Source organism: Ammodytes marinus (genome assembly GCF_949987685.1).
Source record: "Ammodytes marinus genome assembly, chromosome: 14".
Classification (NCBI taxonomy): Eukaryota; Metazoa; Chordata; class Actinopteri; order Uranoscopiformes; family Ammodytidae; genus Ammodytes; species Ammodytes marinus.
In genome coordinates this window covers 23,818,659-23,840,654 of record NC_137218.1, presented here as the reverse complement: position 1 = coordinate 23,840,654, position 21,996 = coordinate 23,818,659, and the positions used below count along the sequence as shown (strand labels likewise).

The window sequence follows — 21,996 nt, the reverse complement described above, 5'->3', positions numbered from 1 at the left end:
ATTCTTCGGATTGATGCCTCTCATTGCTGGCGAACCCAACAGAGAACAGACTCTCCCGATGCAAAGCCGGACATAAACCGCAAAGAAAACTATCGGTGAACCACTGGCACTCTTGGGTTTCCATTTTCTTTCTTATTGGACTACTAGTCTGTTCTTGCTTGTTCAAAATGCTGAGAAGAAGAAGAAGCTTGGAGGTTTGAACACATTTCACATCAGAACTTGAGCAGGTAGAGTGAGGTTACAGTCAGCAGGAGGGATAGGGAGCAGCGGGGCAACACGGCCGCCCCGTTGACATCATGTATCGCACCAGGACCTGAGAAAAGGCAAGAATAGTAAGATGACTTATTTAACAGTGTTCCAATGTCTTACAGCTCATATACATTTGTTCTCGATATGAACCGTGATTAAAACTGGAATTCAAATGTTCATACGGCTAATTTCCCCGGCTAAATGTAGTCCTGTCATCTGTGCTGAAATCGCCATGGAAACTAGCGAATGGTAGAAGTGAAAAGCCATTAATATCATAGTGGGTGGTCTTCATCTAAGGAATCAATTTTTTTTTCTTTTTTCTTTTTAATGTACAGTTGTTAGCCTGCAAGCCACTAAAATAGTCCACTTAAACATCTACAATCATGTGAATATAATTAAGGCGAGACACAGCAGGTGTCACACCTTTAGTAAAATAAAACGCATACACGTATATTTTAGACTTTTATGATTTATAGGCCAACTAGAATGATGGAAGAAATGTTATAGGAGCAAAATAGCTAGAAATATCAAACCGCACTGTCTCTCCTTAACACTTTCATTTTCATCAGTGTGCTTTTTAAATAATCAGCACATACATATTCTTACCGTAAAGGATTATGCTGGCATTGGTGATCCCCATTGTGTTCATGGCAACACACGTGTAGTTGCCATAGTCTTCTTCCGAGACGTTGAAAAAGACGAGCATCGACTGTTTGCCTTGATTCTCGATCTTAACTCCATTGAGTCCATTGAGGAGCCTGTAAGAAAGAGAGAGGGGAGGGGGGCATAGTTTAAGGCTTTTGCTGCAGACCAGTTAACAGAAGAAAATGTCACTGTGCCTTTCTATCATGTCAGTGGTCATGTATCTGTTTGCCTGTTATTATTTGTTTGCGGACGCCACATGTTATTTTATCAGCGTCCTTTATCTTCGTTGTTCTGGTTCGTAGGATTGATTGAGTCTTTTTGGAGGACTGATGTGCACTGGAATTGTCACCATCAGGGACCATTTGACAGTGCACCATAGCCTGTGCTTACCAGCTTAGCGACTCTGGGGCCGCTCATAAACATCTTTCCAGTCTCCAGACTTAAAGCATTAAACTATCCTCTAAACCCTCCCGGGCCCACACTCCACTGACATAAACCAATTATTGTGTAAACATAATAATAGTCGCCCGTGGTGTCCAGGCCATGCACATGATTTGACTGACTATTTATTTCATTCTTTTTGAATTAAGCATACATATAACATGATCAAAACATTATAGTTTTCAGTACAGTATAGACAAATGCATTTAGGGCACATGAAACAAAATATCATTACATCAAAGGCACCATCTCTTATTTTACCAACAGATACAGTATGTGTACAAAGCCATCGCCTATGAAAAAAAGATGATGCAGTCTGGCTTATTTCAAATAAAGTAAAAGTCCACAGGCCTACAGCAAATTGTAGGTCTTTGTGCTTTGTTGACTTCAAACACATTTTCAAGCCTGTGGAAATCGGGGCTCGGATTGGGGGAAAACTTGCCTGCGGTCTTCTTTGTACCACTCAAAATCTGCCCTAGGCACAGCAGAGGCCTCGCATTGCAGGACTCCTTTTTGTCCCACTGCAGTACCCGTATTCCTTGCTTTAGAGATGAAGGGCGGATCTACCGTACATAAAACAAAGTGAAAATGAGGTTGACACAATGATGAACAAGCAGCAGCCTGAATACAGAATGGGTGGCGGTTTATCACATTATTTAGGATATAGCATGCAGATGAATCTCCACTCAACCTTAACTGACTATACATCTTCTGAAGACGCAGTCTCCCGAGGCTGTCTTTGTAAACCATTGTAGAGCTGACAACCAATGCTTATTTTATGAAGTGGGGGCAAACTGTAGAATTCCCACGATCAGGCTTTATAAGAGGATACAGTACTGTATATCCAAGAAACTATTCGAATTTTAAAGGTTGCATATTGTCCTGTTTATTTTCAGGTTAAACATTTTAATTCGGGTTTCTGCTTGAAACTGTTTTCATGGTGTGCTGTCCAAAAAAAAAAAAAACGTTATATTTGTCCTTGTGTCATTGCTTAATGTCCGCTTTTTAGTGTCTCTCTGAAAAGTCAGTTTTAGAGCCGGTGTCCCGCACTCCATAAAGCCCAGTCTGAACTGATTGGCCCTGACTATGTCTGCCTGTTTGAAGCTAACTTGTATGTAGATGAAGGGATGCTGGGGGTGTGCTTATAACAGGTGGAGGTGGTGCTTAGTTAGGGTGGTAATAGGGGCAGGGCTTCTCTCCTTCTTAAACAATCTGAACGGGGTGTTTGAACACATGTTTTCAGAGAGTTGGAGGAGAAAAAAAAGAGGGTGGATTTATCTCATGCTTTATCTCACACCGGGGACCCATATTAATATATACATATTAAGCATATGGCATAATGGGTGACCTTTAATGCCTCCCCCCCACCTATTGTGTCAACCATGGATGTGATAGTGATGGCCCCTTACAATTGATGGTGACTTGCACTGTCCTGACATCAGGGCTTGAGATGTCATTAGAAGCGATGCATTCATACGATCCCGACTGCTCTTTGGTGACGCCTCTCAGCTCCAGGTGTTCCCCCTCTGTCATGAATTTATGAGTGCCTGTGTTCATGGGAAGAAACAGAGGAAGAAATGCGTCAGTAAATATGTCTTCGTATTTGTGGATACGTGTATTGTGTTTACTGTTGTATTGAATTCTAGCCGCCTCTGACCATCACTCTCAAGTGGTTTGTTTAACCTGCATATGCTTAATGGTACAAGCATATCTAGGCAGTGCCAAGAGTCATTCGCCCTGCAGCTATCAGTCTTTTAGCTGCCCTCGTGGCGAGGCTGTGGCAATATATCGACATTATGAATACATTAGGCCTATTTGTAACACACTTGTTGTTTATCTGATTGTAAGACGATGCGAAGAACACATTTTTAGATGTATCTTGTGTAAATTCACCAATACAGAAAGTTAACTTAAGATACCTCTTTGTTTTATACGATTACTAAACTAACCAAAATATCTTAATTTAACCACAATATGAGTAGGTCCCTATTTTTGGTTTCCAAATGCCCCCACAGGACAGTGTCAGCCCAGGGCATACACTCATTACACAGAGAACATTAACTAATTGCATGGGAACAAGCCCACTCGAGTAACACCACAAATTACCACTGACACCAGCAATGTTAAAAGCGTGTTCTGGTGACAGAGAGACCTTAAGCTATTGCCGCGTGGGTGGGAAAAAATGGATAGGAGCACTAATCCCAATCAGTAGAAATGTCAATCCGGCAATACCTCTACATTAGCATAATATCATTATGTTTTTCCAAATCCTCAGCTGCAGACATTGTTGCAGCTGGCTGGGGATTCACTGAAAAGGTTGCGAGCAAAGGGATAATCATCTTGTTGCATGTAACCGGGGAACTGCACAGGTAATTGAACATTTTCGTCATGGATAACTGTATTACGCAGCATGTGGGTAACACAATACTGTGGAGTTACTACCTGGTATTCTATGACTGCTTTAATAATGGAATTTAATAATGTCAAATTCTAATTTAGTTTCCTCGTTTGCATTTGTCGTACACTGGATTATTACTTTCTGGATATCATACACATTGCATTATTCTTTTTGTTAGTATGCTACACGTAAAAACTACAATGTAAAGGTGAATTATGCCTGTTTAGTGGATAGTAGAATGTCTAGTAAATGTTGTCTTAAATTGAGAGTACCATGTATTGTTGGGGTCTGACTGATCGTTCTTTGATGCTTAACTGATACAGAAAAACATGAGTTCCTTGATTCAAACTGTTATTTGAACTCTCAAATTAGTGATATTTGGAATCTGTTTTCAAATAAATATATGCTACAAATTGTAAATTAACCCTTTATATCTTAAGAATGTTCTATATTTAAATTCTGGATCAAAATGCTTGTTTTTGTATTTGACAAATGTCTAATTAATATTCACAACTAATTTAGGGTATGCTGACAGCCAGGAACTGCCAATCTTTGTCAAAAAAAAGCAAACAGTGTTGTGTGGGTAATTAACTGGCTGCTGATTCCCACTTAACCCACTGCTAAGACGAGAGAGTATGTTTGTGTGTGCGGTGTGTAAGTGTGTTTGGGTGTGGGTGAGAAAAAATTTTGAATAATGACCATGGTTTAATTCTCGTTGCTATAATATAAATGCCACTCTAAATTACCCATATTAATGAATATGAAGAGGTCAGAATCATTACATATTACTCTGGATGGATGAATGTAAAAACAATAACCATCATCATCAACACCCACATCAGTGGTCTGCAGCCATGGCCATAAGTCCAGCACCACATCAGTGTCAGTATGGCATGACTGGATGACTAATAAGAGAGTCATTAAAATACCGGGTGGCAGCCGGCACAAATGAGCAACTAAGAGCACCTCGCCAGAGCACCTCGGCCACATTAGCTTAAGGAGCTGTGCTACTCATTCTGGCTCTGAGCTTTTTGAAGAAAGATTACTGAAGTCAAATTACAAGTATTACATTAGAAAAATACCAAAGATGTCTGAAAATGACTTGGAACCATGAAAGAGGGCCATGTCACACATCCTCTTTAGAACAAGCTGTAAAAAAAAATTAGAAAGCACAATGTCGTGAAAGGAAAAAAAGACAAAGAACTGACATGCACTAAATTTAACTTCACAGAATAATTAAAGGTTTATAAATGTAGTTATTGATAGGCTTTGCTTAAATGTCCTCCGTATCCTTATTCTCCTATAGTAACATTCAGTAACATGGTCCATGTTTGGCTAGTGAGTACAACAGAGTTGAGTCTACTTCATTCATGCAACAGTACCTGAGCCACCCTTGACAATGAGGGTACTCTTGTTTGACCAAACCATTCACACTGTGATTTTAAACACTATTCAGCCATTTGTGCAACATGACAATGCAAACATTTAGGTGATGGAAGTGCCCGTAAAATGGGCAAGCGGACGAAATGTGCATACTACAGTATATTCAAACATGTATACTGTATATAACTGTTTAAGGCCACACTTGCCACAACTGGTGCATCACAGAAAAAAAGGATGCTTTGAATCAAATAATCTAAATTGACCGTTATGTGTGGAGTTTGTATGTTCTCAACATGTCCCTGTGGATTCCCTCAAGCTGATATGGTTTCCTCCCATGATCTAAAGACCTAAAGAATAGCTACATTTCCTAATGAAGTACCTCGTAATAAAGTTAGCACTACAACATGTAATGGTAAAGAGGATTTGCATATGCATCCAAAAAGAGGTAACAATGCCATAAAGGATAACAAAATGACACCTACACTGTAATGCCTCACACAAAAAAATGCTGCATATCCAGACACACTTATATGAATATGCAGTGTAATAAAACATAGGAAGAAATGGTTAAGAGAAAAAAACTGCCACCACTTTAAATAGCATTTGGACTCTAATAGTCACCACGATGTGAATGGGAATGGGTGACTGTAAATTCTATATCATTACTGTAAAAGTAATCATCCGGTGTTCTCTTCTCCATAGGGTGCAAAACATAGCATTTAAAAGCTCTGGATGGTCAAGAAAACTACTTATGCCTCCCTGGTAGTCCATTAATCCCACTCAGCTTCAATATGGAGCAGCAGTGTTCTCAGACAAAGGAACAGGGAGACCAATCGAACAGGTCCTTTTCACCTATGTTTAGTACTTGAAACAACTGAATACAGAACTTCTCTATGTTTGTGTTTTGGCACAGTGTCCTTTTCAGGGACCAGAGATGGGACATTAAGTCAGTCTTTTCTCAGACCATCTTTTAAAAACTGCCACAACTTTAGATATAATTCAGACTCTATAGGCACCACCAGATGTGCAGCATAAATGGGAATGAGTGATTGTTAATTATGTATCATTACTGTAAAAGCTTTCATCCAGTGTTCTGTTCTCCATAGGGTGCAAAGCAACGCTTTGAAAAGCTCTGGTTGGTCACGAAAACTACCTTCGCCTCTCTTGTAGTCCATTAATCCCACTCAGCATCAAGACATGCCTGCGTTCTGACAAAGGAGCAATCAGACCAATCGAACATGTCCATTCCTCATAAGTAGTTGTCCACCTGTTGTTAGTACAAGAAACGTCTGAATACAGAACCTCTATATGTTTGTGATGTGCTTCAATATGGAGCAGCAGTGTTCTCAGACAAAGGAACAGGGAGACCAATCGAACAGGTCCTTTTCACCTATGTTTAGTACTTGAAACAACTGAATACAGAACTTCTCTATGTTTGTGTTTTGGCACAGTGTCCTTTTCAGGGACCAGAGATGGGACATTAAGGGTGTATTCACACATGCCGTGTTTAGTTCAGTTGAAACGAACTCAGATGCACTTCCGCCTTCGGTGCGCATCTTTCAGACAGGTGTGAATACAGCAATCGCACTCGGGGGCGGACCAAACAAGCGCTCCGAGACCCAGTTGAAGAGGTGGTCTCGATGTGCTTCAAAACGCACTCTGCTGCAGATCGTTTGTGGTGTGAATTTGGCCGGACTCGATCCGACCCAATTACAGGAAGCACTGTGCCTTTTCTTTTTTAATAAATCGCTGTCAGCTCACATTATAGGAAAGTGTTGTTGTCGCCATTGTTAGGAAGATTAGTTGTGGTTTGACCGGGAGCCCCGAGCGAATATATTAGGCCTACATTTGATAGACAGGACGCGTAAACATGCTGATGTGTTCAGCGATCAGATGAAGGAGAGGGGAGCGTCTCCCGCACAGTGACAACAGGTTCACGCTGCGCTTTGTATGAAGTGCGTGTTTTTACTTTGCATCCCATGTTACGGTACCGTCAATACCATCCCTGTATCAGTTTGGAGCTCAGCCGCGCCGAACTCACACCCAGCTGACACACGGCTAAATCAGCTGTGTGTCAGCTTGAGCCTATTCCTCGCTAGCCGCGCGTCCAGCAGCAAAAATACAGTAAATATTATGTTTCACATCGTAGACTACAAGCCACACATTGACACAGGCCTACATATTATAACCATATGAAACAACACTAATTGTATGTTTTTTTTATTTTATTTCTAGGCTAGATGTAGGCCCATTTATTTATTTATTATTATTTTTAACCCCATATCGTATCAGTTATATATTTTGCAGTTTTCACTTCGTGCTTCCTGCTTCTCTCCACCCCGGAATGTCTGTCCAATGAATGAATGACCTCAGATCACGTGTGGTTTTGCTTCGTGATGCTGGTTCACTTGCAAAAGGGGCAATATGAAAGTGGACCACACCAAACAAAAAAAATCTAAACTCTATTTGGTCTGGACCAAAGCAAGTGAACTAGCGGACTTTCCCAGTGTGAATACACCCTAAGTCAGTCTTTTCTCAGACCATCTTTTAAAAACTGCCACAACTTTAGATATAATTCAGACTCTATAGGCACCACCAGATGTGCAGCATAAATGGGAATGAGTGATTGTTAATTATGTATCATTACTGTAAAAGCTTTCATCCAGTGTTCTGTTCTCCATAGGGTGCAAAGCAACGCTTTGAAAAGCTCTGGTTGGTCACGAAAACTACCTTCGCCTCTCTTGTAGTCCATTAATCCCACTCAGCATCAAGACATGCCTGCGTTCTGACAAAGGAGCAATCGGACCAATCGAACATGTCCATTCCTCATAAGTAGTTGTCCACCTGTTGTTAGTACAAGAAACGTCTGAATACAGAACCTCTATATGTTTGTGATGTGGCATAGTGTCCTTTCCATGAACCAGCGATGAGACAGGAAGTCACTTGCTGAAAATGGACACTTGAGGACACTTGATGTGATGCCCAGTGCCGGTGTTGACAGCAGGTAATTCTAGTGCTTCATAGTTTCTAACCATTTCGGAGCCCTTTGGTTCATTCTCTATGCTCAATTCTCTGTCCAGCAGACGGTACTTGAAACGGTCTATGGTCCATTTGATTGCTAGCCACTCCAGCTGCCTCCATCCAGCACGGTGTTTCCCTCAGGACTGTGTTTCCTGCTGACATCGGCAGTGTGTTTCCTGGCCTCTTTCTCTTCTCCCTCACCTTACCGTCACGTTCCACCAATACCTCTGCCCCAGGCGTCAGTCTGGGTGTTGAAGGGCACACTAAAGTTTAGTTGCATCTGCCATCGTCTTTATCCTTTTTTTTGATAACCTTTTCTCAGACCACCTTCACTCTCCTTGCACTGCTTCCCCTCTGGGAGTGAAAACACTGCTACAATATGGAGACCAGTGTGGCCGAACATACAGTACCCTCTGGTAGTCTCAAAGGAGGCGAACGGGTACATGCAGTCCTCTTATAGCCCCTACACCTGCACTGGAAGCACTATCCCCAGATTACACAATAGTACCTTGTGTGTTTCTTTTCTAGAAAGGCACTGCTTTTCTCCCACCCAACTTAGAGATAAAGTGTAAGAACAGTAATCACAGACCAGACAGTGTGGAGAAAGGGATTCTCAAATCTCAATTGTACTTACAAATAAAGACGTTTCAGGCACTGAATACCTTTTGGTCAGCAAGAAAAACCTCAAAAAATAGGCTTTAACTTCTAAAATAACTTAAAAGGAAGTATATAGGTAATAATCACCCCTTTTCTTGTCCACTGACAGAGCCATGGGATTGTCAGCATTGATGTTAAACAGCAGCTAGTACTGAGACTGTGGATGTGATCAGTCCAGGAGGTGGCACCTTATTTAAGAGGCAAGATGCCTTCAACTGTAAGGATGATTTATGAAGCTTTGAGCAATATCTGCACCCTGTTTCTGGGGTAGGGACTTTTCTCCTTATTCATCTCCTCTGCATTTAGCACTGCTACGTGACTAATACAGTCTGTGGACAACAGGACTGGGCAGAACATCCCCGCCCATGTCCCACTAGGCTCTAACAATTAGCACAATGCTGCATAGCGGCTGTGATAACACCACTCCCATGGGGTCCAGAGCATTACTGCTATGGCCAGCTTGCTGTTTTGGTTGTTTGAAGAAACTGTCGCAGGTGAATATTTCTGCAAGCCTGCATTCTTGTGTGACTCCAACTCTAAATCAAACTCAGAAAAGTAAAACTACTTTTTTTTTCTGGTCAGCTGTGCTTTTTTGTGGGCTTAAACACCTACACACTTCAAATGCTTTTTTAGGATTCTGAAAATAACACTGGATGTGACCTTTGGTAAATGGTGCGATTTGTTTACACCAATAATGTATAGTTTTGGCTGTGCTTTATACTGTTGATATTGATTCTGCAGCTCACAATGTCCGTCCAATGCCGACATCGGTGCTAATGCAGGAAGAAGTGTGCCCTCTCTGTAGCATGATAGAAAAGAGAGAGTGTTGAGGTCAGGGTGGTGGATGAGTGTGTACCATATCTGACTTCAGAGATCAGGGGTCAGTTTCACATGGATAGACTTAGCTTTTGCTTAGATCCCTTTCAATATCCATAAGAGTAACTTCACACAACCTGTCACCTCCACTGGTTCAACTTCTCGCTTTGCTGCAGTGACTGGTGGACTCCAAGACCTGGTGACATTATCCCTGTTTGTGTTGGTTACAGGCGCAACTTGGCACATTTATGACCACAGTAAGTGGTTTCTTTGAGGAAATGGAAATAATCGTCCTCACTTATGTGTGTTTTTGGTGAATTGTAGTATATAGAATCTTACTCTACTGTTACTCTTCTCATTGTGTCCTCCACAACATATTTAAAAAAACAGAAATGACTTGTCATTTGGTGGCAATGGTCAGCTAGTGTTATGGCTTTTAGATCTGTGTCAGCTTTAACCTGTTTAACTTACAATAGACTATTCTAAGGTCTCTATTAAGACTGACTCAACTGTAAACCTCTGGGCTCATAGATGGGATACGAGTGATCTATTGTGTTTTTATTAACAATAACCACCATGTTATAACTCTTAACCGCACCACAGTTGCCATGTGCAGTAATTCTTCAGGATATGGGCCAATATTGCACTGCATGTTTATTATCATATACGTATGACATATGCTGCTTTCAAAAGCATTGGTTTGCATTCCCTCATCTATCTCACTCCAGCTTTGATGTAAAACCAGGTATTGCTATTCAGTAAGAACTACTCTCTATAATACAATGTGTTGCATCTGGTTTAATCTCACCAGTCAATGCGTTTTAAGAAATACAATTGCAAATCCTTTTGGGTATGCATAATGCACGATGTTCTTGCGCCCAGTACATAAGAACAGTGTTAAAATATGAGAAAATATCATGTTGTGAACACTGTTGAAAAGACGAAGACCATCACTGTCATTTTTTCCACAATAAATGAAAGCGTATATTTTCACTTAGGCTATAACCTCAGAGGCAGTCTTTATCTCTTGTGCCCTGCTCTGTTCCAATTTGTTTTTCTCTCCTACTTACACTCAAGAGCATTCTACTTGGAAACAAAACCATGTATCTTGTTTTTCAGGAGAACGTCTTAACAGTAGGTGCCTTAATGGTTAAAGAGCTCTCTGGTTGTCTTAGAAACCGCTGGCACAGAGCCTTACACCTTCTACATGAGGAATGCAATGAAATAACAGCTGCCAAACCATCAGTGCTAAATGTCCTCACATAAACAGCTAGGCCATAAAAGGTATGTGGGTGTATCATTCAAGTGCAGGAAAACGGCTGTGTGTATTAAGGGAAACGATGTGGGATCAATGAATATAGGAAACCATTAAAACAGTGCTGATGCTTTGTGATACATTTAAAGATTGTGGCAACTTGCCGCTGCCTCTAATATACAGTTCCCCAGGTATGTTTATTATATAGACAACTGTATTTGAGTTGGTAACAGTGCATGTCATGTGCAGATATCTATAGATTCCGAATGGCCATTTGCATAAGCCATTACAAGGGCACTGACCACTGACAACAAGAAATTGACATGATGCTCAGGAAATCAATTCATCCATGAGACTGCATTAGTGCTGCTTCCACAACCAGTGAGGCGTTAATGTTACTGTCAGGACTTTGGGGATAGATTTTCTGCAAGACAAGGAATGTTTTGAAGAAGTATTCAATTTAAACATTAACTAACCAGCACAAAAATACATCCACTAGTAAGTACGTTTTCCCTAAAACAGCAATACTCTTGAGTCCTTCCTTTGCACCCAACAGACATTTTCAATAACAAAGTTGTCCTTGATTCAATAGATCCTCTGAAGCATGACAAATGATGCACTTCCTTATCCACAAAGGAGAACAACTCATTCTGTTCACACATATTAAATTAGTTCATAATCAGTGCATTATCGTAAGGCTTCTTGAGGAAAATTACAGTGAGGACAAAGGTGAAGATCCAAACGGAAAAAGCAATTTTGAAACAAACAAACTGTAGTTCCTACCTTGACAGAACCTCTTGCATTATGAGCAGTAAGGGTGTGCAGAAGTTAAATTATACAGTAAGTTAGGACCTTTGTCATTTGAAAGAAAGCAAGAGTCCTGCAGAGAATCCTGCAGTGCACACCACAATCGGACAAAAGTAGGGCATTCCATAAAGTAGAGCAGTGTTTAGGTTTTCTCTTATGTCTTACTTTGAAAAGCTTATCTGCATTAATACAAACCAAACTGTGTCAAATCAGTTATCTTATATTAATCACATTAAGGTATGATAAAGCCTATGTATATGTGTAAACAAAGTCTTTGTACACATTGATTTCCCAAATATGACATTAAATACTGCTAAAATGAATGGACTGCATGCACATCTGAAAGCCTCAGTAATGCATTGGATGCATTTTGTATCGTTTGGATTAAAGACAAGGTTTACATGAAACAAATGATTCCCTTTTGAGTCCAGAACACCCCGAATAATCTTATTCCAGGCAACTTGTCATTGCCTCTTGCTAACACACATACTGTAGGACATCTAGATGTTAATGCTAGTTCGGTAATGATACAGTTAGCTTTTTAGCTAGCTAGTTGGTTGCCCTTGAACTAGTTCCCTATGCAATACGCAGAAGAAACAATATCCCCGGGGGCTACTCTATGTTTACTTAGGTAATTTTTATCTTGAATTGTCACTTGGGATGCTTTAGGAAACTCACACTGGTCCCACAAGCGCAAAGTCATGACTCGTAGTCAGAATGGTCACAATGACCCAGGTTTAGAAATACCTGTGTTTTCCTTTCATTAGCTCTCACAAACATGGTCAACAAGCCTATTATTGTTCTCCAAAAGTAACAGGCTGATGTATGTTTGTCTATTACATCTGGTATCTGAGCCACAGACTGTATGCTCTCATCACTTGCTCGGTCATATCCTGCACTCTATACGTATAACAGTACATCACAGACTTATTTTTTGTTTTCATACTGAACAACAGCTGGCATCAGAAAATTGATCTCAGAGTGTGAATAGTTCAACTTAAGCAGGCAACAGCATGCAGGCCTCAAAACAGTGTAATCCCCTTTGACATCCAACGTAATTACTGGATTGAGATGTGTAAATGGAAGGCATTAACCACAGTTTGTACCAGCTTGAGAAGCTCCTGCTGGGCAAACTAATAGTCAGCCAAGTTGTCAACCTCTCCACCAGAACAATGCGCGTCGTCATATATTATGCAGATGCTGTTTTTGTCAGTTAAAAGGTGAAGAAAGATATCGGCCTTCTGTTTCCCCCGCTAGCCATTTAATTCTTGTATGACTTGTGCCCATATGCCCTTTAAAGCTTGAGTGGTCTTTTTAGCATGCAAGCTAAATATTAACCACCACAGCTTCACTCAATTACCATCTGTCTGTGGAGAAAAGGGCTCCGTTTCACCTGACTTTGACACATAACAGTTTTGTGTTGGATGGTCGGGGCTGTTATTCACACACTAATCAAGGTCAACAAAGGAATACATAAATGTAATTCATTTTTCATCTTTTCGTTTGTTTGAAAGAGGCTTGACGGTCATGCATACAGTCAAATTAGTTCAGAATAAGTTGTGCACACTTTTGAAATGGATAAATAATAGAAAATAATAACGTGCAGATAAACATTAATGAACAATAATCATACGAATTAATTCATTTTGTAAATCAAATTGATCAGTAAAAATCACGATTCACATAAAGTCTCCTTTTCAATTGAACGTTTAAGTCATTTAATGTATTCTTAAATACACTTTCATATGATAAGTCATCAATTGGTTCCATTTTGAAAGGAACCACTCCAGAGTAATGCGTAAAAAGATACAGAATGTATCGGCTTCATTATAACTGTGTTTTCTTTAAGTTACAAAACAATCTCATAGCTGCTATCGAATATTTCTGGTGGGATTTGCTCGTAAACAAGGACACGCTAGTGAAAGTGTTGACGCTGCTTACTTCAATTCACCCAGGATACATCAGAAGCTGTGGCTATGTGTACCATATCATGTGACACCTGAGCTCATATTGCAGTGTTATTGGTTTCTATACTGCTGACCCCAACTGATATTTTGTTATAATCTGACAAGGTGCCACTGTGTACTAACATGGCCCTGACTGCTCTCAGTAGGTGAACTGGTGGTGACGGTACAGGTGGGCGAAATTACCTTACATTTATTTCACAGTATATTTGTATATGTATATGTGTTGGACGGCAACGGTAGATATCACAGTATTGCTTTTTTGAGTAGCCTGTATTTTGGTAGGGCTAGCCTGGCATATCTCTATATAAATAATAAATGTAATTTGTTATTTATAAAATACCTGTATGAACATGTTATGTATCCTTTTTTCAACATAGAATTGCATGCATGCTTAACACCTATACGGACTTACAATGAACAGTATGCTAAAAAACTAATTTCAGCTGCTACCTCGGCCAGGTCCCTGTTGTTAGTACATCTTTGATAATGAGTTATATTTCCTATGTGGATGACATTAGCGTAATAACTCGCAAGCATTTGTATTATGCTTTTTTCACAGTCATGGCCTCCTCTCACTCACATAGCACCACAGTTGAGCAATTACTCCCATCCCTGTTGCAAATCATTTTTCAAAATAAACCACTGGCCATCATTATTTTCATCAGCCCTAATTGTGATATGAAAGCATCCCTGGATGAGATGCCCAGAATAGGCTTTTTCCTTAGATAATAGTGCATTCTCTTTGTAAGCAGACTAATTAAGAGACTGCTTGCATTTGAAAAGAAAGTATATAGCTATAGTGAAAATAATGGGTGTGCATGAGGGATGATTACTGCCCAAAGGAGAAAGCAATATTTTTCTCCTGTAAAACAATCTTTAACGCCCATTAGTTTACTTCAATACTCTATTCATATACAGTATATATGTATTTTTTTTATAGAGTTTGTATAATATCTAAATATCAATGACTGGTCATGTGATGCAAATTTAAGGTTTGTCATCTTTAATTTTTTAAAGAATACAAAAAAAAAACACATTCAATATACATATTCAGCTGCCATGACATTAGAACTAATATTGTAGGGTGACTCAATGCAAAGTGATTATATATGTACTAATGCTAACACAGACAACAAAAAAAAACATGTTACTTTCCATCACAAAAGGTGTGGTGTGTTCCATCGTTTTTGTTGAAAACATTGGGGCATTACCAAAGTAGCACCAAGAGCACTACACATCAAATGGGACATAAAAGAACAGTTTAGCGATCGATTTTCTTTTTATCAACCATGGGCCCAGATCCATTACAGGTGCCATAAGTAACACCTCTAAAGAGTGCTGACTTTATCTGGCAAGATCAAGCCAACACCACAGCCCAACAGCCTCTGTGCTTTAATCAGAGGATATGTGGCTGTGTGCAGGGCAAATGCTAAAGTACAGATTCTGTATAATCCCAGTGTATTTGGGGCAGTCCCATTATAGCCCTCTGATCAGATTGTATGTGATTCTTTTTAGCTCAGTTTTGCGACTCATCAGATTCTCGGAAAATAAATGCCATAAGTCTAAATGACCAGCAAGTTAGCATTAGGAAGTGAGACATTAATAAGCATTGTTAAAAGCAATTTACAGAGATTGCGCCAACATGAATTTTTTTGTATACACTATGTATGTCTGCATGTATTTATCTATGCTATTTGAACATCTCCATCTCAGAAGCATCACACTAATACATCTACACTTATATCTATGTTTACTACGCACATGGATATTAATAATTCTAATATCATACTAGGAGTATTAACTAAGAGTACCAAAACACTATCTTTGTGGGGTGAACTGATTTTAAAATGTGGGATATGTGTTGTAATGGACACTCATGAAATTCAGACATTCCCATTCTGAAATACATTGACTGATTCCAGATAAGTTGACCCGTGCCGCTATCAGTTATAAACCGTTTGGCTCTACTGTCATTGAGCTTTCTTTAGTTATCAAGCAAACATGAACAATTTCCCAACTAATCAACACCATCTTGTCACTGACTTCACAGCTGTGGGTGAAAAGCAAATTATTAAAATACCATCTGCACAGCAAACATTCAACTCATTATTTATTCATTTATTTTTTTAATTACAGCTGGTGACCCTGGCTGTTCTCAGCTTTCTTATTTTTTTTCCACAATATTTCTCCTTACTTTCTAATGCTGAAGGTTTATTTTGCAAATGTCTCCTGCACATAATGTTTTATACACGTATTGCTTTAGTTAAAGCAAGTTCTGAGAACGCTTGTTTCAGGTACATATACAGGTAGCGGATAGTGAGGAGATATTCACTGATTTTGAAGAAAAGTGACTTGGACAGCAAGCATTCTCCAGAATCGTTGACCTCACCTTTAATATATTTTAAGGAAATCTGATATCAAGCAAATCACTTTATTATCCCCATAGATGTTTACTATCAATGCCATTTGATTTGCTATTGTTTGCCCATTTGTTTCTCCTGCAATATTTATTGTACTGTTTTTAAATATAAGGTTAGAAGAAGGTCAATATCATCAGTGAAATAATGTAAAAACTAAAAAGCCAACTCCTACTCGTTACATTACACATGATACTTTACAGTTTGCTGCTCATTCATCAATGCCCTCACATCGATTACTGTATAACTAAGCATCCTACGCCAATATGGGGTTCACGCTCTTGCTCAAGGACAAGACCTCGGGATCAAACCACCAATCCTTTAAGTTTATCCAGGAACCATGACTTTGTTACCTCAAAACCATATTAACTTTAGCAAAATAGGCTCTATCCAAGTGATGTTTAGATGACAGCGTTGATCATACACAGTATATGTCAGGAAGAGGACAGGCAGAAACAAACCGGGGCCCTGTTCCAGATAATGATAGATCTGAGCATTACAGAATACTTTCTACGAACATTTCTATATACAATGAACACACATTTAGCAGCACTTAAGAGTGTGTGACACATGGTGTTAAAAGCCTTAAACGGTTGACAACATATAATTTACTGTCTGTAGGCTGTGTGCTATATAATAAAAAAAAACACTATTCTAAAGTGTAAGGGTTATAAAACACATTTGTTTTATACAGCTTGTGGTTAATGGTGTTTCTTTTTACTCTTATTAAAGTAATGAAGTCGTGGTAGTCGCAATAGGTTTCATGAATATAAAGAACATCTACTGTAATTTTCTTTCTTTCATAATTTCCTTATTATATGTACCTTTGTATATCATGATGGTCTTAATGGAACCTTCGGGAACATGTCAGCCAGGAAAAACATATATAAGTCATGAACATGGGAAGGAGGACGGCAACAGAAACTGGAAAATCATTTGTGCCATCATGCATTATTAGTTTAATTATTTACTTTACATTGGATAAAACCAATAAAACAAACTTTGGTTTGATTTGGTTCTGCTTTTGGCCTTCTAAAATGTGATACTAGGATCATCTTTCATTATTGATGTCAGATCTTAGAGCAATAGTCTTCCCTGATGTTACAATTCAACAAAGATACATCTAATCGACACTGTAATATTTGCACTATTGTAAATGTATTGTACTGCTGACCCACTGACCAAGTGGAAGGTCATTCTCCCATGTTAGCTCTTGAAGCTCATGGTGCTGTAGCAAAAAAACAACACAATAACTGACAAATAACAGAAGATGTGAATACAGAACACATCTACCTTAAGTAGTCTACAGGGTTTAGAAACGCAGGTTACTGCAGAGGAAATTTCAAAGAACTTTTGAGCTAAATGTAAAGCCGTACCATGTCACTTTGTAACATCCTACATTTCTCAGAGCATCACTCTGTCAGAAATCTGCATATACTACCTTCCCTTATCACCGTCTAGCACACAGAGAGCGCGCTGAAAACTCAAGAAAATGCGGTGTGACATTGGAGTGTGAAATCCCCAAGCCCGTGTTGCATCAGCCTGATAATTCTACCTGATGATAATTAATAACGATCCACCGGCGAGGCGTTCATGCGTGCCCGTCTCCGCTGCGCCCCTGTGGCATTTGACAAAGCCGGCGGTGGAAACAGTGGCTACACATGTGAGATGAAAGGCAACATGAAGTGAACTGGGAATAGGTGTTGGATTCAAGCTTCATCAGGTGTTTGACTGGCTTTATAATATGTAAAAGAAAGAAGAAGAAAACAATCTATATCTGTGCCCAAGACGCAACTAATACCGTGTGGCTTGGAAAATGATCTGAAATACAGGCTTTAGTTGAAAAATGGTTTTAGGGGGAGCTTTCGGGTAAAAATGACAAACCATTAGCTATCGCTTTAAGGGACGAAAGAGCCTGACTCTATTGAACAGTTCATTAATAATTTGTGTTGCTCCTTTGATTAAACCCACAGGGAGAGTATAGCAGATATAAGCCCGGGGGGCATTACTATGCAGGTGGGTTGGATTAGAACAAAGGACATTTAGGCTCAAATCGAGTGAGACAAGTGAGAAGTCTGCCGCATGTAAAGCGAGCATCCATTATTTTAGACTTCTTTGTATTTATGTGAGCAGAGGCAGATTGGATGATGAATTGCTCTCAGGACATAGCACCTCTATGTTCAACCAGAACCAAAGATTAACCTCTTTGTCAAGGCATTGATGTCAAACAGCTATAATGATGATAGGCAACTCTTGACTTAACTACCATTTTTTAAAATGACGCTCACCTGTCCTAGACATAGACAGTTTGCACTGTGATCCGTCTGTATGTTTCTCCTATACAACCACTCTTTAATGGCCATTATTTCAACATTATTGTTTTCAATACTTTGAATAAATAATCTCAACTCCTAAAGCACTGACATCAACTCAGCTGTCCATATTCATTCGTAGCATTATTCTGAAGGACATTACAGAAGGATTTGTCACATGTGGTTACTTGTCTGATTCGATACATTTTATTTCTTAAAAAAATTCAGAAAATTAGTTTTTAAGACGTGCACATTGTCATTTATGATTCATGAAATGAGGAAAAACGGCTGTATCCAAAAGCATTTTTTGGAGACTTATGTTTTCAAAATTAAATAAACTTACTTTAATTCTGGCTTTATCCAACATAGAGATTATTTTTGTTTTTCATAATTCCTTAGATATCATCTTATTTGCATATGTATTCAAACATTTCTGAAAATAAGTAATACAAAATACAATTGCTTTAATGTCAGTAATCAACTGGCAAACTTTCATGATTATATACTGAATGTGTTATATAATTTACCCTATCAACAGGCAGTGTCTCTCTTAATCAAACGCAAATCAATAGAATAAAAAAAAAGTTTTCTTGATGCAAAGGGGCAGCATGATTCCATTATATAGGGGCCTGTCGAGTATTAGCAAGCCGCACCTAATCACGACTTGTGACAGCGCACGTCCACCTACGCCAATAAGTGACTGGCATCGGTTCTCTCTCTCGCAAACGCAGCGTGGTGTGACAGCCACTTAGCATGTAGCATTTCTCACCTGGCTTACAGACGCCCTTACATCCCTGTAGGGCTAGAAACAGCAATACCTGTCAGAGGGTTCTGTCATGAAAGCTTCAACGCAGAAATGACAGAAAAAAAGACAGCGTTACAACACAGAATTAGCCGCGTTATTAATAACCTTCTAACAGAGCTCTGGCATTATGATTTAGTCAGAAAAAGCTATTGCAACTCTGTGGAACATTTCTGATGGCTTAAAGACATACTTTATATTTCATACTCTCAGGAAAAGTAATTTTTTTTAATCCAAGGTTATAGGTTATATATCACATTTATTTGTGTACCCACAGCTGAGTAGTCTTGGTATACGTCAATAAACTGTTAGATAAGCGATTGTATTGCTCTGTGAGTCATATCTATGCAAATAACCTTTAAGTGATGTTGGTACAGTCATATGAAAAAGTTTGGGAACCCCTCTCAGCCGGCATTATAATTGACTCTGCTTTCACAAAAAAAAGATAAAAGTGGTATGTCTTTAATTTACCAGCAACAGCTAAGTACTGGGATGTTTTCCAAACAAAGATTTTTTGAAAAGCAGTATTTGGTTGTATGAAATAAAATAAAATGTGAAAAACTGGCTGTGCAAAAATATGGGTACCCTTGTGGTTTTGTTGATTTTAATGCCTGTAACAGCATGTAAAACTGATGACTTTAAACGCAAAATTGGTTGGATTATGTTGTTAAGCCTTGAACCTCATAGAATTGTCTGTTTAATCATGAGAAAATGTATTTTAGGTGCCTAAATGCAAGTTGCACTTCTCTTTGACTCTCTGCTGAAGTGAAACAGAATGGGATCATCAAAACAGCTCCCAAAAGATCTGAAAAACAAAGATTGTTCATTGTCATGGTTTAGGGGAAGGCTACAAGAAGCTTTCCCAAAGGTTTCAATTGTCAATTTCGACTGTAGGGAACGTTGTCAGGAAATGGAAGGACACAGGCATAGTGGCAGTTAAACCCAGGCATGGCAGACCAAGAAAAAAACAGGAGCGGCATAGGTGGAGGATTGTGAGAATGGTTGCACACAACCCACAGATCACCTCCAAAGACCTGCAAGAACATCTGGCTGCAGATTGTGTATCTGTACATCGTTCAACAATTCAGCGCAATTTGCACCAAAACATCTGCTTTTTATAAAGACCAAATAACTTAATTTTTGTCTCATCAGTCCAAAGCATTTTCTTCCAATATGAAGCTGGCTTGTCTAAATGAGCTTTTGCATACTCCATGCAACTGTATCTGTGGCGTGGGCGCAGAAAGGGCTTCCTTCTCATCACCCGGCCATACAGATGTTTTGGTGCAAATTGCACTGAATTGTAGAACCATGTACAGATACACAATCTGCAGCCAGATGTTCTTGCAGGTCTTTGGAGGTGATCTTTGGGTTGTGTGCAACCATTCTCACAATCCGCCGCATATGCCGCTCTTGTACTTTTCTTGGTCTGCTAGACCTGGGTTTAACTGCAACTGTGCCTGTGTCCTTCCATTCCCTGACAACGTTCCTTACAGTAGAAATTGACAATTGAAACCTTTGGGAAAGCTTCTTGTAGCCTTCCCCTAAACCATGACAATGAATAATCTTTGTTTTTAAGATCTTTTGGGAGCTGTTTTGATGATCCCATTCTGTCTCACTTCAGCAGAGAGTCAAAGAGAAGTGCAACTTGCATTTAGGCACCTAAAATACATTTTCTCATGATTAAACAGACAATTCTATGAGGTTCAAGGCTTAACAACATAATCCAACCAATTTTGCGTTTAAAGTCATCAGTTTGACATGCTGTTACAGGCATTAAAATCAACAAAACCACAAGGGTACCCATATTTTTGCACAGCCAGTTTTTCACATTTTATTTTATTTCATACAACCAAATACTGCTTTTCAAAAAATCTTTGTTTGGAAAACATCCCAGTACTTAGCTGTTGCTGGTAAATTAAAGACATACCACTTTTATCTTTTTTTTGTGAAAGCAGAGTCAATTATAATGCCGGCTGAGAGGGGTTCCCAAACTTTTTCATATGATTGTATATAATTTACTGTTAAATATACCTGTCACCTAGAAGTTATGTTTGTATATGTACTGTATATCACAGATTTGGTTTGCCAATACTGCTGGGGGAAATGCTTGAATCCTGCTTGGTTTATGTAAAGTGGAAATTCATTTTTCAGTGAAGGAGATGTCACTATTTTATAGCGCAGACAGTAGTTTGTCAGAGGCAATGATTGGTGGACTAAGTGTTTCCGCATGTGTTTGGGTTTAGACAGAAGCACACTATCCGAAATGCACCACTGCGACTGTAAACGGTTTATATCTTACATGGACTACATTTTCTCATACACTCTATATTTCACTCTATGTTTTACCATTAATTGATCTCTTTCTTCAATAGGTATTGATTTCACATATTGTCCTTTCTGTATACGGGGATATGCATCACCCGTATACACACACCCACGCACACATACACACACTCGGAAAAAGTCCATTTGATTCTTCTAACCAAGTCAATACACGCATGTAAACCCTGAACATTGATTTTTGCTAACAGTCCATTAGTAAATGCTTAGGCTTTTAATGACTCTTTTGCAGATATGTAAGCATGAACATTTAACTATTTAAAATACAGTATATCTTAATTCAAAAGGTCTCTTTATCATGTAGACATATTCGAGGTAGCATCAGGTCTCACTGCTGATCCATATTTGTTGTTGCAAATTGCAAGGAGACTGGGGATTTATTTGTATCACATTAGTCATCCTCAGGATTATGATGCCATTGCTGATAACATAGATTGGGGGTCTATTCTTAACTGTGCCCATAAAACTACATATCACTAATTAATA

The 21,996-nt window shown here is 39.1% G+C and overlaps 1 protein-coding gene across 1 annotated transcript in view; it reads right to left on the bottom strand.

Moving 5' to 3' along the window:
• Positions 1–212: 212 nt before the first annotated feature.
• The window catches only part of opcml (opioid binding protein/cell adhesion molecule-like), a gene marked incomplete at its 3' end in the record, with an annotated part of 149,998 nt that continues 128,214 nt past the window's right edge, over positions 213–21,996 (bottom strand). The window contains exons 4-7 of the mRNA XM_080041018.1: positions 2,745–2,882; positions 1,778–1,898; positions 856–1,007; positions 213–313 (exon numbers count right to left, since the gene is read on the bottom strand). Of these exons, the coding sequence (XP_079897144.1) occupies positions 213–313; positions 856–1,007; positions 1,778–1,898; positions 2,745–2,882 (512 nt within the window). The remainder of the gene's footprint in view (positions 314–855; positions 1,008–1,777; positions 1,899–2,744; positions 2,883–21,996) is intronic.